General features: G+C 46.5%; 1 protein-coding gene across 3 annotated transcripts in view; it reads left to right on the top strand.

The window, feature by feature from the left end:
* dlgap1b (discs, large (Drosophila) homolog-associated protein 1b) overlaps window positions 1-18075 on the top strand; it is a 273501-nt gene that overhangs the window by 129290 nt on the left and 126136 nt on the right. For all 3 annotated transcript variants that reach the window (XM_021563015.2, XM_036944281.1, XM_021563016.2), the window contains exons 3-4: window positions 5518-6652; window positions 9232-9449. In XM_021563015.2, coding sequence (XP_021418690.2) covers window positions 5594-6652; window positions 9232-9449 — 1277 coding nt within the window. In that variant the 5' untranslated portion in view covers window positions 5518-5593. The remainder of the gene's footprint in view (window positions 1-5517; window positions 6653-9231; window positions 9450-18075) is intronic.

Here is an 18075-nt window from a genome sequence, read left to right as displayed (position 1 = left end):
GTCCAATTTCTCTAACCACTAGGCTACGCTGCCGCCCTAATATGTAGGGTATAGGGTGCCATTTGGGACGCAGCACATGCATAATGTACTTACCCTACACTAGGGATTTAACCTGGGTAGCCGGGATCCAGGGACTGTCCCGGGAACACTCTTCACATTTCCCTAACAAATTAAATGGCAAGACCTGGGAAATTACAACATTTACCCCAATCTTGCACTAATGCAATTCTTCAAGACACACAAAATGAGCAGCATCAGATTAGCTACATTTAATAGCACATTATACAAACAGGTGGTCGCATGGAAGCCTTTAGCCCAGCGTATTTACCTCACACAAAGTCGCCATAAATTCAAAGCACACGCATAATTAATACTGCCGGACTCCGCAAGCGACCCAGATGCAGTTAATAAACCCTACAGAACAGCCCTACAGTCTAGCCTATAGAAGAACGCATGCCTCTTTGAGCTGTCATTGTGACTCTTCAGACAAGACCAAAACGTGGTAGGCTTATGCTCAGTTCACTGCATAGGCATCTCTGTCACAGACAGAAAAAAACCTTCTCCTGTCCTAGAGCCTAGGCTATTTTCCTATCCAGTCCCAATCCCACGTAAACCCGAACTCTTGACTCGAGTCTTGGATGAAAATTCCTAACTTTATTCTGTAATGCATAGGTTGCATTATCGAAGCACATGTTTGGCCTATGCTTATACAAATACCATCATAGCATTTTCCCTGCTTTTGCGCTGTCTCGTACTTGCTGCCGATATGAGAGCTTCGGTAGAGAATGTGTGGTCAACAGACGGTATGAGAGTGGATATTTTTATTTTTTTAACCTTTATTTAACTAGGCAAGTCAGTTAAGAACAAATTCTTATTTTCAATGACGGCCTAGGAAGAGTGGGTTAACTGCCTGTCCAGGGGCAGAACGACAACCTTCCGGTTACTAGTCCAACGCTCTAACCACTAGGCTACCCTGCCGCCCCAATGAATATTTTAATATTCCACTCTTCATCTCTCTTTCATCTCTCTTCCCGTTATTCGTGAGCTAATCTGCTGTCTGTATTACCATCAACTCGATTTGACCAAATATAGGAGATATTCTGTCATTCAGTGTCATTCGTTATCTAGCAAGCTCAGCAACTGTGGTCCATTTGCCTTTTGTTGGACTGCAGTTTGTATGATTCCACAACACCATACAAGGGGCGCTCTGGGTCGAGATAGCCCACTGCTGAAATGCGCTGAATTGAATTGAGGAACATGATAGCGCTCTGAGTTTATGAACGGCCTGTTTCACAATTCACAACAATGTCATTGGCGATCAAAGAGAGTTACTCTGCCGTTACTAAATATCAGTTGAATTTGCTCTGAAATCTTTACATAGTGGTGTAGGCAAGCCGACAAGGTGGCGCAGCAGCACTCTAATTTGAGGAGAACCCTGGCATAGCGACCATATCTTGGCTTTGAACTTTTGAAGTGGGCACTTCCTATTTGGGCACTTTAATTTATGCGGTATTTCCCCGGACTCTCGGGATAAATATGAATTATTCCGGTATTGAAACTTGGTACATTTTCTGGAAAATATGAATCCCTACTGTACACAGACCCTATTAAACAGCTTTGATATAATTCCATTCCTCCATTTTCTGTCTCTCTTGTTGTTTGACTTGTTTCCTCCAGTGCACTTTTCTTTCCTCCTTCGCCAGCTAGCACAGTGGATCTGGGCCGAACCGGCTGAGAGTCGGGTCACTCGGCTGAGAGTCAGACACTGCCGACGTCACGTGGCCCAAGTCTGTTCGGCAGTATTACTTATGGCTAGGATGCGGCGATTGAGCTCAGGCCGATTCCGGTGTGAGTTATCTGGGCCAAATGTATTACTTGGGGCTCGGGACGATTGAGGCAGATGACTACTCTCTGGCAGATGATTACATGGGCTTCTTTATATAATTAACATTTCACAATTGATTTTTCTATATTTTCTCATTGTTTCTGTGATCAAAAAAATACAAGTCCTGTGAAGTATTTTAATACTTTGATACTTTGTGCAAGGCAATTGATGAGCATGAAAAACTTTGTGGATGGAGCCTCTCTAGTGGCGCAGTGATCTAAGGCACTGCACCGCAGTGAAAACTGTTTTGCTACAGATGCTGGCTTGAGACCCGACCGGGAGAGCCAGGAGACGTCGCACAATTGGCCCAGCATTGTCCGAGTTAGAAGAGGGTTTTTCCGGCCCGGATGTCTTTCTTCCATCGCGCTGTAGCGACTCCCGTGGCGGGCCAGGGAGTTTGTTTAAATTTGCATTGGGCGGCTTGTGGGGGAATTCTGGTAAAATGCCAGCAAAGTTGGCTGAATTCCGGTAGACGGAAATGGCCCGATGTACTTGGGCCGATTCTGGGCAGTCATTCATTTTGATTCCGGGCCGAGTCCAACACCTGATTCTGGGCCGATTTAATCAGTTCCGGCCCCCCGGAAGAGGGCAGCTTCTGGGCCGATTCCTCATTGCTAGCTGGGTCTCCTCCCCCCTTTTGCTTGCTTTTATTTACCACAGTGGCCTTTGGTTGCGTGTTATAAATCGCTGTAATGAATTCCCTCTGCTAGCTAAGCCTCGGCGCTCTGTGCTGCTATGCTCTGTCAGAGCTCTGCTCTGGGTGCTTGCACCCTTGTTATTTTCCCATTATCCTCACCTCCCAGTCCATTGGACTAAGTGACAGTTGGAGTTTTTGCAGCTGTGTGTGTGTATCTCAGGTGGCTGGTGACACCATAATTTGGGACATGCTCATATTAATGTCTGGAATGGAGTAAATGGAATGGTATTGAAACATCAAACACATAGTCTCCTTGTGTTTGATACTATTCCATTCATTCCAGTCATTATTATGAGCCGTCCTCCCCTCTCCAGCATCCTGTGTGTGTGTGTGTGTGTGTGTGTGTGTGTGTGTGTGTGTGTGTGTGTGTGTGTGTGTGTGTGTGTGCACGTGCGTGCGTGCGTGCGTGTGTGTGTGTGTCTGTGTGTTTGTGCGTGCGTCTGTGTGTTTGTGCATACTGCATCCTGTTTCTGTGTGTTAAAGGTGGTGTTAAAGGACCTCAAGGATGCCACTGTTTTCATGTCACTATATGAGGAAGGGCTATTATTACCTGTTGGCTGCAGTGACCCAGGCTCTGCAGGCTTGTAGAGGCCCATTAGTCTGGAGGAAGAGGGAGTGGAGAGGTAGAGCCTCAGGACTCTGTCTGCAGCCACCTCACTCACTGCAGCCTGCAATCTGGCCCAGCTCAAATGACTGGAAGGACTTAGATCAGGACCAATATTAAAAGTGTCTCAGAATAAGTGACGATCTAGGATCAGTTTTCCCTTTTAGATGATAATGAATGGGATAATATGGACAGGGAGGACCAGATCCTAGATCAGCACTCCTATTCTGAGACATTTTGTGAATATAGGCCCATAGGGATATAAACACAGCAACAAAAGAAACTTCCTCTCACTGTCAACTGCGTTTATTTTCAGCAAACTTAGCATGTGTAAATATTTGTATGAACATAACAAGATTCAACAACTGAGACATAAGCAAGCTGAACAAGTTCCACAGATATGTGACTAACAGAAATTGAATAATGTGTCCTTGAACAAAGGAGGGGGGGTCAAAATGAAAAGTAACAGTCAGTATCTGATGTGGCCACCAGCTACATTAAGTACTGCAGTGCATCTCCTCCTCATGGACTGAACCAGATTTGCCAGTTCTTCCTGTGAGATGTTACCCCGCTCTTCCACCAAGGCACCTGCAAGTTCCCGGACATTTCTGGGGGGAATGGCCCTAGCCCTCACCCTCCGATCCAACAGGTTCCAGATGGGATTGAGATCAGGGCTCTTCACTGGCCATGGCAGAACACTGACATTCCTGTCTTGCAGGAAATCACGCACAGAACGAGCAGTATGTCTGGTGGAATTGTCATGCTGGAGGGTCATGTCAGGATGAGCCTGCAGGAAGGGTAACACATGAGGGAGGAGGATGTCTTCCCTGTAACGCACAGCGTTGAGATTGCCTGCAATGACAACAAGCTCAGTCCGATGATGCTGTGACACACCGCCCCCAGACCATGACGGACCCCCCACCTCCAAATTGATCCCGCTCCAGAGTACAGTCCTCAGTGTAATGCACATTCCATCGACGATATACGCAAATCCGACCATCACCCCTGGTGAGACAAACCGCGACTCATCAGTGAAGAGCAATTTTTGCCAGTCCTGTCTGGTCCAGCGACGGTGGGTTTGTGCCCATAGGTGACATTGTTGCCGGTGATGTCTGGTGAGAACCTGCCTTACTACAGGCCTGCAAGCCCTCAGTCCAGCCTCTCTCAGCCTATTGCGGACAGTCTAAGCACTGATGGAGGGATTGTGCGTTCCTGATCTAACTCGGGCAGTTGTTGCTGCCATCCTGTACCTGTCCCGCAGGTGTAATGTTCGGATGTACCGATCCTGTGCAGATGTTGTTACACATGGTCTGCCACTGCGAGGACGATCAGCTGTCCGTTCTGTCTCCCTGTAGCGCTGTCTTAAACGTCTCACAGTACGGACATTGCAATTTATTGCCCTGGCCACATCTGCAGTCCTCATGCCTCTTTGCAGCATGGCTAAGGCACGTTCACGCAGATGAGCAGGGACCCTGGGCATCTTTATTTTGGTGTTTTTCAGAGTCAGTAGAAAGGCCCCTTTAGTGTCCTAAGTTTTCATAACTGTGACCTTAATCGCCTACCGTCTGTAAGCTGTTAGTGTCTTAACAACCGTTCCACAGGTGCATGTTCATTAATTGTTTATGGTTCATTGAACAAGCATAGGAAACAGTGTTTAAACCCTTTACAATCACGATCTGTGAAGTTATTTGGATTTTTACGAATTATCTTTGAAAGACAGAGTCCTGAAAAAGGGACGTTTCTTTTTTTGCTGAGTTGATCTATCTGTAATTGGGTGACTATTCCCTGACTATTTATTGGAGCTTGCGCCCTCTCATTCTTCTTAGCGGAAACAAACCCATCTACCGTATTAAATTCAAGCATATGCCTGAGATGGAACTAGAAGGGCACTATTCTTGCTCCCTCTCACTCTTTAATTCTCTAACTCAACCCCCGCTTTTCTCCCCCTCTGTCTCTTTTTCCCCCTGGTGTAATCAAATTCACCAGAGCAAACATAAATGTTTGAAGACAAGCTTGAGGAGCGATTCGGAAGTCAGGAAATGCATGCAAAATGAACCGACTGCTATATTTAGATAGCCTTGAATGACAGAAGAAAGAGATGAATAGGACTACCAGTGTCAACACCGCTGTCTGTTCTCGTCTGCCGAGGAGTGCCAAAAGACATTCTCATCAGCTTTAGACAATGACTATGCTAAGAGCCTATGCAAATATGTGTGCGCTAGTAATTTTCTCCCTCTCCGTTTCTCTCCCTCTTGCTCTGTGTCTCTTTGTTTGTCTCTTTCTGTTGTCGCTCTGTTTGTCTGTTCTGCCCGGGTCTGTGTGTGTCCACAGAGCTTATTTTAGCGCCCCTCCGGGTTCCGGACGCCCTCCGCAGCAGTTGGATGCGTCTGTACCCTGATCTGTGACAATGACAATGAAAGGCTTGTCGAGTAGCCGGAGACACCATCACACAGTGACCTGTGACCCCTCCTACGACTCCATGACCCTGGGGCGCCAAGCCCGGCCCTACCTGCTGAACCCAGGCGATGCCCACCCGGCGGACCACCCGTACTATGCCCAGCGAAGCTCCTTCCAGTCTGAGTGCGGGCCATACCCTGACCTGGCTAGCAGCACCTTCCCCCGAAGACAATACAGCTCCCACCACGAACTGAAGGATGAGTGTGCTGTGGTGCCTTACACCGGAGGCCAAGGGGGAAGCATTAAGGGGGGCGGTGGTGGAGGAGGAGGAAGCAACAACCGAATTCCACCGAATCTTCTGGAGCAGTTTGAGCGGCAGGCGCCGGTGCGGCACGACGGCTACCACACGCTGCAGTACAAGCGCACAGCGGTGGAGCACCAGCGCAGCGACAGCCCCGGAAGGATCCGCCATCTTGTCCACTCGGTCCAGAAACTCTTCACCAAGTCCCACTCCCTGGAGGGCCCATCGGGGGGCAGGGTGAACGGGGGCAAGGCCAGCCCCGACGACCCGCCCTCCAATTCAGGCACCCTGAAGCACAGCAGCAAGCGCAGCAAGAGCAAAGACCGCAGTAGGTCGGAGCCCAAGATGCGCTCGGCCATCTCAGGCTACTGGAGCTCGGACGACACCCTGGACCGTGAGATGTGCCTGTACCATCACCACAGCCCCAGCCCGGGAGGCATGCCCTCAGGGGTGATGACCATGGGCCGCCACCCAGAGAAGTCCCAGTCACAGTACTTCATGGAGCAGTACAACACCATCAGCGCCCACTCGCTGAAGACGTCGCGGAGCAACAATGACGTCAAGTGTTCTACGTGCGCCGGGTTGCCAGGACTGGGCACTGGCATGGACGGAACGGGCCAGTTGCTGAAGAAGAGCTCTTGGTCATCCACACTGACGGTCAGCAGGGCAAGGGAGGTCTACCAGAAGGCATCGGTCAACCTGGACAAAGCCCTTGTCAAGGCTGAGACCTGCCAGCAGGGAGGCCGCCCAACCTTTCAATTCCTCCAGGTATGACAACAACTCTTCTTCTTCTCCAGAACTCTCATCTTCACACCTCCATATCCATCCATCCATCCATCCATCCATCCATCCATCCATCCATGTCCTCCCAGAGACTCATATGTGTGTGTGGAGACCCCTGGTCCCCTGCATGTCCACTGTCCCTTGAGACAGAGATGGAGAAGGGGAGAGGAGAGGAGGTAAGGAGGAGCAGACTTAATCTCTCTCTCTCTCTATCAGCCACTCTTTGGGGACAAAAAATCCTCATCCTCATTTGTGTCGAATGTGAGACATTCTCATTTGTGTTGAATGTTAGATGTCCTCATGTGTTGAATGTGAGACGTCATCCTCCTCACCTTTAAGGTGATGCATCCTGTTCCATATCATCCTGGGTTGTGGACCCCATTTCATTTGTCTCATGTCCTTTACATCATTACATATATGTGTGTTTGTAATGTCCTGTGACAGCCTTGTAGCTGATTTGGTTCTTGGTGCTGAAATTACTGTGTTTGTGCTTGTAGATTTCTATGTGGAAGGATTGCTTGTGGAGCCATTACTTATTTATATTATCAACTGGATTAGCCTTTAAGCTGATCTTTTACAATCACTGCATGCAGTATATTTACTTGGAAATCAGCATGATCCCATACACAGGACGTGGACATAGTCTGAACGGGCTGCTGACGTAAGATCAGAGAGAGGGGAACAGAATGAATGCAAAGTGGAGAAAAGCACATATCCCTGAGCCTGGTGGCACCACTGTGCTCTCTCTCTCTCTCTCTCTCGCTCTCTTGTTTGTTTGGGAGAAGATGAAAGAGGAAATGATTCAACTCGGACACATCCCCCTCATCTGACTGGGTGAACTGCAAACAGAAGCCCTGGGGGAGGAGAGGAAGAGAAAGAGAGAGAGGGACTAAGAGATAATAGGAGAACGAGAGAGACACGAAGAGAGGCATGAAGAGAGAAAGAGAGAGACAGACAGAGAGAGAGAGAGAGAGAGACAGAGAGCGACAGAGAGAGAGAGCGAGAGAGAGAGAGACACGGAGAGAGAGAGAGATACAGACAAAGAGAGAGAGAGAGAAAGAGACACGGAGAGAGAGAGAGAGAGAGCGAGACACAGCGACACGGAGACACAAAGAGAGACACTGAGACACGGAGAGAGAGGGAAATAGAGACAGTGTGGAGAGAGAAAGACTGGGAGAGAGAGAAAGTAAGAGGGACTAAGAGAGAGATCTTTGCAGTCATGCATTTTAACAGCTTCTCCAATCGATCAGATCAAGGACGGGTGGTGTTCTTGCAGCAGTAGCAGCATTCCTCCTGTCCCGACCTGAAAAAAAGCTGCCGCTCTCTTTCTTTAACAGAGCAAGGGAACGAAAAAAAGAAGCACTGTCAAAGAAGAGACAGGACTCTTTTCACAGGCGAGCACTTTTGAAATTCGAAAAAGAAGCAGAACTTCTTTCGATTTGGAGTGACATGTTGTTTAATTCTCCTGCTGCGGTGTGATCTTGTTTTCCGCATCTCGCCGTTCACACACACTTACAGTTGCCCCCATGCACACACCACACACATTGACACTCAGCCAATCTCCTCCCAGGGTCAAAGTTCCTCGGCAGTGTATTGAACCTCTCGAATGTAGATGGCCGTACAGTGCTTCTGCTTGTGTAATACTTTAGCTTTGTTTGGCAGGGTGTTATGTTTGTTTCTGTTTTAGATGACAAGAGACATTGGCTGCATTCCAAACATGTAAAACACACACCCTCTCCCCTCAGCCCTCAAATGAAGTGGGCACTTCTGATGACATACCATGACGTAGGATGAGTTGACACTTGTGGCATATAATTGGTGTCATTCGAGTCCTCACCAGTTCCTAGATATTCTCTCTCTTTGGCGTTTTCGCTTGTTCACCCTGAAGTCAAAAGCGAGTTGTCTCCCTAGTAAACGGCCTGTTGAATGATTCTCATGCCATTGATTATTCAGACACTCTGCTTCTATTCTAAATGACACCCTATTCCCTATATAGTGCACTACTTTTATCCATAGCCCTATAGGCCATTTGGGATGCAATCTTCTCTCCGTAGTGCTCCTCTCTGCCTTTCGCCTCCACATCAACCCCCCTAAAAGCCACTCACACTGGAGACCAGCAGTGCTGGGGCAGAACACAACTTCCTTTGTTTATTCTCTCCCTTTTTCACGGAGGCGGAGATGTCTTCTTTGCCTGCCTGTTTTTACACATTCATTAAGACAGACAGACAGGGTTGGAGAGTTTAGACATTTCAGTCCAAACAGTTCACTCCTCAGTTTGATATGCGACTGGGAGCAGCACAAAGGAGGGCCTCTGGTCTCTACACTCTATTGGTATGGTTCTAATACACCCCATTCAGAGTAACATTCGCGGTTACCATTGATCAGTGCTGTGACTTCAGCGGTTGGCGGCTGGGTGGATATAGAGCATTGTTTGGACAATCCTATTCCCGGGCTGGGGTTGGCTGGGACAGGGTTCAGCCAGGGTTCAGAATTGGGTGTTTAGATGAGTGGATCATCGCTCTGGCAACGGTCACTGGCGTGTTCTTACGGTCTTCGACCCACAGGTGCCCCAGGACGAGTGGAGTGGGGGATTCTCGCCCCTGGGGAAGGATGAGGAGATCCCATGTCGGCGGATGCGCAGCGGCAGCTACATCAAGGCCATGGCAGAAGAAGACAGCGGGGACTCAGACTGCAGCCCCAAGCCCTCGCCAAAGGTGCAGGCACGCCGGGCCAGCTACCTGAAGGCTACACAGCCATCGCTCACCGAGATGACCACCCTCAAGTGAGTAGATACGCACTAGCTCTTCCCTTATGTTCGATTTGGCCGACACCGTTTATGTTCCGAGTTCATTTGACCCACACGGTAAGTACATCAAGATCATAAATATATGATTTTACCCTGCCAAAATGTATTTTCTGGTGGCTGAGAATGTCCTCTTTCATATGCCTTTTCCCCTGAGTTGATCGTCCCAACTGTTCAAAATGTAGAGCCAAATGTTGGATTTCCTGTACCAAAGTCGTAAATCAATCAAATTATGACGTTTGTTGCATTTCTTTTGCCAAACTTTGGATCACTGTCCCTCTGCCTCTGAACATCACAGGGAAAACATACTTATATCCTTGTGATCATCATTGGTAAAGCTCTACCGCACAGAAAAGAATTTGTCTCTAGCACAAAGATCAAGGTCAATGTCAAATTGACTTCCAATTTACTTCAGATCACACTTGCAGTATATCTAAGTGATTGGCTTGGTTGCACCCTTCCCGTGCAGAAAGCAGCTTGTTTCTGGGTTCAACGGTTACATAGGTCAAATTGCTGGTGTCAAACTGTGGATCAAATTATTTTCAGATCGGTGTTTCTCAGCCTCTGAGCATCACAGGGAAATCATATGCAGCGTATGTAATGTAGGCGCAGGGAGTCAGGAAGCAGGTGTAGTTAGGGAGTTTAATAACAATGAGCGATACAAAACAAAGAGAAGCGTCTGACATGGAAACACAAACAATACTAGCTGCTGACTGATAACAAAAGAGTGCTATATGAAGGGTAATTAATCAAGGGAGAAATTAAGTCCAGGTGTGACTGATGAGATGCAGGTGTGCCGTAAAGATGGTTGCCAGGACAGGTGGTTAGTAAACCTGCGACGTCGAGTACTGGAGAGGACGACGACGGCCAGGAGGACGGACCCGAGGTGGAATTCTTGGATGATGTTGGGATCTAGAATGTCATCCACCGGAACCCAACACTGCTCCTCTGGATCTTACCCCTCCCAGACCACTAGTCCAGGAGTGATCTGATAGCATAGACAGAGCTCCCCTCAATGTCCAAGGGAGGCTGAGGGATGTCATTGGGGACGGCATCAGCCAGAGGACCAGGAACCACCAGCCTGAGGAGGAAAATATGGTGAGATCCGTTACTTAGTGTGGAGTTGTAATCTGTAAGTTACCTCGTTGGCCCTCCGGAGGACCTTGAACGGCCGCACGAACCGGGGACATGTTCACCAGGATGGAACACGGGAGTCTCACTGCGGTGGCAATTCACCTGCTCTTTCTGATGGTGGGCTGGAGTCTCATGTGGGCATTGTTCTTCTTCTTCTCTTCTATGCAATCTGGTTTCAGAGCTGGTCATGGGTGCACCTCAGCCACGCTCAAGGTCCTAAACGATATCTTAGCCGCCATCGATAAGAAACATTACTGTGCAGCCGTATTCATTGATCTGGCCAAGGCTTTCGAATCTGTCAATCACCACATCCTCATCGGCAGACTCGACAGCCTTGGTTTCTCAAATGATTGCCTCGCCTGGTTCACCAACTACTTCTCTGATAGAGTTCAGTGTGTCAAATCGAAGAGTCTGCTGTCCGGACCTCTGGCAGTCTCTATGGGAGTGCCACAGGGTTCAATTCTTGGACCGACTCTCTTCTCTGTATACATCAATGATGTCGCTCTTGCTGCTGGTGAGTCTCTGATCCACCTCTACGCAGACGACACCATTCTGTATACTTCTGGCCCTTAGACTGTAAACGCTCCTTCCAGACCCATATCAAACATCTCCAATCCAAAGTTAAATTTAGAATTGGCTTCCTATTTCGCAACAAAGCATTCTTCACTCATGCTGCCAAACATACCCTTGTAAAACTGACCATGATACCAATCCTCGACTTCGGCGATGTCATTTACAAAATAGCCTCCAATACCCTACTCAACAAATTGGATGCAGTCTATCACAGTGCAATCCGTTTTGTCACCAAAGCCCCATATACTACCCACCATTGCGACCTGTACGCTCTCGTTGGCTGGCCCTCGCTTCATACTCGTCGCCAAACCCACTGGCTCCATGTCATCTACAAGACCCTGCTAGGTAAAGTCCCCCCTTATCTCAGCTCGCTGGTCACCATAGCATCTCCCACCTGTAGCACACGCTCCAGCAGGTATATCTCTCTAGTCACCCCCAAAACCAATTCTTTCTTTGGCCGCCTCTCCTTCCAGTTCTCTGCTGCCAATGACTGGAACGAACTACAAAAATCTATGAAACTGGAAACACTTATCTCCCTCACTAACATTAAGCACCAACTGTCAGAGCAGCTCACAGATTACTGCACCTGTACATAGCCCACCTATAATTTAGCCCAAACAACTACCTCTTTCCCTACTGTATTTAATTTATTTATTTATTTATTTTGCTCCTTTGCACCCCATTATTTTTATTTCTACTTTGCACATTCTTCCACTGCAAATCTACCATTCCAGTGTTTTACTTGCTATATTGTATTTACTTTGCCATCATGGCCTTTTTATGTCTTTACCTCCCTTATCTCACCTAATTTGCTCACATCGTATATAGACTTGTTTATACTGTATTATTGACTGTATGTTTGTTTTACTCCATGTGTAACTCTGTGTCGTTGTATGTGTCAAACTGCTTTGCTTTATCTTGGCCAGGTCGCAATTGTAAATGAGAACTTGTTCTCAACTTGCCTACCTGGTTAAATAAAGGTGAAATAAAAAAAAATAGTTCCATACCTCGTCTGAGCGCCTGAACCACTCGTCCACCGCAGGAGCTTTGGTCTGGCTTGGAGTCCACTGAGCCAAGACTGGCTGTTAACCCAGAACACAGTGGAAGGGAGTCAGCTCGGTGGAGGAGTGTCAAATCAAATCAATTTTGATTTGTCACATGCACCGAATACAACAGTGAACTGTGCAATGCTTACTTACAAGCCCTTAACCAACAGTGCAGTTCAGTTCAAGAAATATAATATATACAAAATAAACTAAAGTAAAAATAAAAAGTAACACAGTAGAATTACATAACAATAACGAGGCTATATACAGGGGGCCCGGTACCAAGTAAATGTGCGGGGGTACAGGTTAGTTGAGGTAATTTGTACATATGTAGGGGTAAAGTGTCTATGCATAGATGATAAACAGCGAGTAGCAGCAGTGTAAAAACAAAGGGGGGGTTAATGTAAATAGTCCGGGTGGCCATTTGATTAATTGTTCAGCAGTCTTATAGCTTGGGGGTAGAAGCTGTTAAGGAGCCTGTTGGACCTAGACTTGGTGCTCTGGTACCGCTTGCCGTGCGGTAGCAGAGAGAATAGTCTATGACTTGGGTGACTGGAGTCTTTCACCATTTTTTGGGCCTTCCTCTGACACCGCCTGGTATATAGGTCCTGGATGGCAGGAAGCTTGGCCCCAGTGATGTATTGGGCCGTACGCACTACCCTCTGTTGTGCCTTACGGTCAGATTCCGAGCAGTTGCCATACCAGGCAACCGGATCTGGGGGCCCATGCTAAATCATTTCAGTCTACTGTGGGGGAAAAGGTGTTGTAGTGCCCTCCTCACAACTGCCTTGGTGTGTTTGGACAATGATAGTTCGATGGTGATGTGAACACCAAGGAACTTGAAGCTCTCAACCCGCTCCACTTCAGCTCTGTCGATGCAAATAGAGGTCTGTTTGGCCCTCCTTTTCCTGTAGTCCACGATCATCTCCTTTGTTTTGCTCACAAAGCTGAACGAGAGACCTCTGTATGTTGTTTTTTTAAGCTGACAGTGTTTTTATATACTTGTATTTTATTTGGGATCCTGCGGCTATGTTGGGTGATGTAGGGATGTTAAATGATGTACTGTTTTATCTTTAACTCATTCTTCGGTATGTTTGGACCCCAGGAAGAGTAGCTGCAGTTAATGGGGATCCCTAATAAATACAAATACATTGAGGGAGAGGTTGTTGGCCTGGCACCACACTGACAGGTCTTTAACCTCCTCCCTATAGGCTGTCTCATCGTTGTCGGTGATCAGGCCTACCACTTTTCATGCACTCCTGAGGGCAGCCGGTGTTGAGGATCAGCGTGGCAGATGTGTTGTTGCCTACCCTTACCACCTGGGGGCAGCCCGTCAGGAAGTCCAGGATCACAATGAATTCTGGGCATTGTCGTGACTTTACTTTCATTAATCTGATGACTGTTATTTATTGAATCAACAAATTATGTTTAATTGTTACCCAATTTAAAGTAATCATGTAACAATTCAATAGGATTTGGGGCACCACAAGAGCAGTTGTTTAAAGAGTTGCCATCTCCCGAATGAAACATCCATAAAACAGTCAACGTATTAATCATAACCTCTTATCATACCATCATTCTGAACAGTCATAGCCTCCCTAGCAGACTGACACAATATGGTGGCTTTCTACAAAGAAGACACTTTGCACACGAACTGCCGCCTGTTTGAAGTAAGAAATCATTCATGTATTTACGTGTGAAGGCCTTCGTTTGCCATTTCTCTCTGCCGGAACCATCCCTCCTTAGGAAGGATTGTCCGAAATTGATCCGGACCCATCTCTTCTACTGTTGTTCACTCTGGATGACGGTCCTTTGAAGATAGGCTAGCCAGCCATGTGATAAGAGTAGCGTACCATGGTTATTTGAGAAGAGCAGTACATTCCTATCTTAACAAAATTACTTTCATACATGTAATACCAACATGTTTCAAGCAGACCACCATAGTCCCTGTGCCCAAGAACACTAAGGTAACCTGCCTAAATGACTACCGACCCATAGCACTCAGGTCTGTAGCCACGAAGTGCTTTGAAAGGCTGGTCATGGCTCACAATGAACACCATTATCCCAGAAACCCTAGACCCACTCCAATTTGCATACCGCCCCAACAGATCCACAGATGATGCAATCTCTATTGCACTCCCCACTGCCATTTGCCACCTTGACAAAAGGAACACCTCTGTGAGATTGCTATTCATTGACTACAGCTCAGCGTTCAACACCTTAGTTCCCACCAAGCTCATCACTAAGCTAAGGACCCTGGGAATAAACACCTCCCTCTGCAACTGGATCCTGCACTTCCTGAAGGGCCGTCCCCAAGTGGTAAGGGAAGGTAACAACACATCTACCACGCTGATCCTTAACACGGAGGCCCCTCAGGGGTGTGTGCTCAGTCCCCTCCTATACTTCATGTTCACTCATGACTGCACAGCCAGGCATAACTCCAACACCATCATCAAGTGTGGTAGGCCTGATCACCAACAATGACGAGGCAGCATATAGGCAGGAGGTCAGAGACCTGGCCGTGTGGTGCCAGGACAACAACCTCTCCCTCAACGTAACAGAGACAAAAGGAGATGATTGTGGACTACAGGAAAACGAGGACTGAGCACGCCCACATTCTTATCGATGAGGCTGTAGTGGAGCAGGTTGAGAGCTTCAAGTTCCTTGGTGTCCACATCACCACCAAACTAACATGGTCCAAGCACACCAAGACAGTCGTGAAAAGGGCATGACAAAACGTATTCCCCCTTATCAGATTGAAAAGATTTGGCATGAGTTCTCAGGTTCTGGTCCAAAAGGTTCTACAGCTGCATCATCGAGAGCATCCTGGCTGGTTGCATCACTGCCTGGTATGGCAACTGCCCGGCCTCCAACCGCAAGTCATTACAGAGGGTAGTGCGTACAGCCCAGTACATCACTTGGGCCAAGCTTTCTGCCATCCAGGACCTCTATACCAGGCGGTGTCAGAGGAAGGCCCTAAAAATTGTCAGACTACAGCCACCCTAGTCATAGACTGTTCTCTCTACTACCGCACAGCAAGAGGTACAGGAGTGCCAACTCTAGGTCCAAGAGGCTTCTAAACTGCTTCTACCCCGTAGCCATAAGACTACTGAACATCTAATCAAATGACTACCCAGACTTATTGCATTGCCCCCCCACCCTCCCCTCTTTTACGCTGCTGCTACTCTCTGTTACTTATCTAGGCATAGTCACTATAATAACTCTACCCACATGTGCAGTTGAAGTCGGAAGTTAACATACACCTTAGCCAAATACATTTAAAATCAGTTTCACAATTCCTGGCATTTAATCCTAGTTAAAATGTCCTGTTTTAGGTCAGTTAGGATCACCACTTTATTTTAAGAATGTGAAATGTCAGAATAATTGTAGAGAGAATGATTTATTTCAGCATTTATTTATTTCATCATATTCCCATTGGGTCAGAAGTTTACATACACTCAATTAGTATTTGGTAGCATCGCCTTTAAATTGTTTAAGCCATTTTGCCACAACTTTGGAAGTATGCTTGGGGTTATAGTCCATTTGGAAGACCCACCAAGCTTTAAGGACTTGTAGTAAGCATTTCACTGTAAGGTCTACCTACATCTGTTGTATTCGGTGCATGTGACAAATACAATTTGATTTGCTTAGTCCTAAAAATGCTTAGTCCTGGCTGGTTCACCCCTACATTTACTTTAACAAACAGTATAGTTATCCATAATTCTAACATTAACTTTTCTCATCACGGTCATAATTACAGATCAGTATCTCAATGCATTCCTAGTCTAAATTGCTATACATTTCGCAGTGTGTAGACCTCCACAATTAACTTGATACTCCAACTAATTGATTTTGGACCTGTCTCAATCAATTTGTTGGATCGAATCCCCAAGCTGACAAGGTAAGAATATGTTGTTCTAAGCAAGACAGTTAACCCACTGTCCTCTGAGCGCTGTGGATGTTGATTATGGCAGCCCTCCTCACCTCTCTGATTCAGAGGAGTTGGGTTAAATTCCGAAAACACAATTCAGTTGAATGCATTCAGTTGTACAACTGACTAGATATCCCCCTTTCCCTCCCTGGCACTCAATCTTCTGGCGTCTCTTCATTTTCTTCTTCAGATAGCTTTACAGTTCATCTTCCCAATGGCAGTGGTGGAATAAGTACACCATTTTCAAGATACCTTGAAAGAAAATGACTCATGTGAAAGTCACCCAGTAAAATACTACTTAAGTACAAGTCTGAAAATATTTGGTTTTAAATGTACTTACAGTAAGTATCAAAAGTAAAAGTATATACAGTGGGCTCCAAAATTACTGGTACCACTGACTGGCAATGCACAAACAATTCTTAAACAAATATAAACAAAATAATTATAGAGAAACTCAAAATACCAACATGTGAGAAATACTGTACTTTATTAATGTTTCAATGGAACCAACCAAAATAAATGTATTGATTTAACCTCTCTGGGATATGTGGGACGGTAGCGTCCCACTTGGCCAAAAGCCAGAGGTAATGCAGAGGGCCAAATTCAAATAAATTCCTATACAAATCAAACTTTAATGAAATCACACATGTAAGATACCAAATTAAAGCTACACGTGTTGTGAATCCAGCCAACGTGTCAGATTTCAAAAAGGCTTTTCGGCGAAAGCAAACAATGCTATTATCTGAGAATAACACCTCAGTAAACAAAAGAGAGAAAACATATTTCAACCCTGCAGGCGCGACACAAAACGCAGAAAAAATGATATAAATCATGGCTTACCTTTGACGAGCTTCTTCTGTTGGCACTCCAATATGTCCCGTAAACATCAAAAATGTTCCTTTTGTTCGATTAATTCCGTCCATATACAGTGGGGCAAAAAAGTATTTAGTCAGCCACCAATTGTGCAAGTTCTCCCACTTAAAAATATGAGAGAGGCCTGTAATTTTCATCATAGGTACACTTCAACTATGACAGACAAAATGAGAAAAAAAATCCAGAAATCACATTGTAGGATTTTTAATGAATTTATTTGCAAATTATGGTGGAAAATAAGTATTTGGTCACCTACAAACAAGCAAGATTTCTGGCTCTCAAAATGATCACAAGAATGGTGAGCAAAAATCCCAGAACCACACGGGGGGACCTAGTGAATGACCTGCAGAGAGCTGGGACCAAAGTAACAAAGCCTACCATCAGTAACACACTACGCTGCCAGAGACTCAAATCCTGCAGTGCCAGACGTGTCCCCCTGCTTAAGCCAGTACATGTCCAGGCCCGTCTGAAGTTTGCTAGAGAGCATTTGGATGATCCAGAAGAAGATTGGGAGAATGTCATCTGACCATATGACACCAAAATATAACTTTTTTGGTAAAAACTCAACTCGTCGTGTTTGGAGGACAAAGAATGCTGAGTTGCATCCAAAGAACACCATACCTACTGTGAAGCATGGGGGTGGAAACATCATGCTTTGGGGCTGTTTTTCGGCAAAGGGACCAGGACGACTGATCTGTGTAAAGGAAAGAATGAATGGGGCCATGTATCGTGAGATTTTGAGTGAAAATCTCCTTCCATCAGCAAGGGCATTAAAGATGAAACGTGGCTGGGTCTTTCAGCATGACAATGATCCCAAACACACCACCCGGGCAACTAAGGAGTGGCTTCGTAAGAAGCATTTCAAGGTCCTGGAGTGGCCTAGCCAGTCTCCAGATCTCAACCCCATGGAACATCTTTGGAGGGAATTGAAAGTCCGTGTTGCCCAGCAACAGCCCCAAAACATCACTGCTCTAGGCGAGATCTGCATGGAGGAATGAGCCAAATACCAGCAACAGTGTGTGAAAACCTTGTGAAGACTTACAGAAAA

The sequence above is a fragment of the Oncorhynchus mykiss genome, chromosome 15, assembly GCF_013265735.2.
Source record: "Oncorhynchus mykiss isolate Arlee chromosome 15, USDA_OmykA_1.1, whole genome shotgun sequence".
Classification (NCBI taxonomy): Eukaryota; Metazoa; Chordata; class Actinopteri; order Salmoniformes; family Salmonidae; genus Oncorhynchus; species Oncorhynchus mykiss.
The sequence above is the reverse complement of the archived record's forward strand: the minus strand, read 5'-3'. Positions and strand labels throughout refer to the sequence as shown.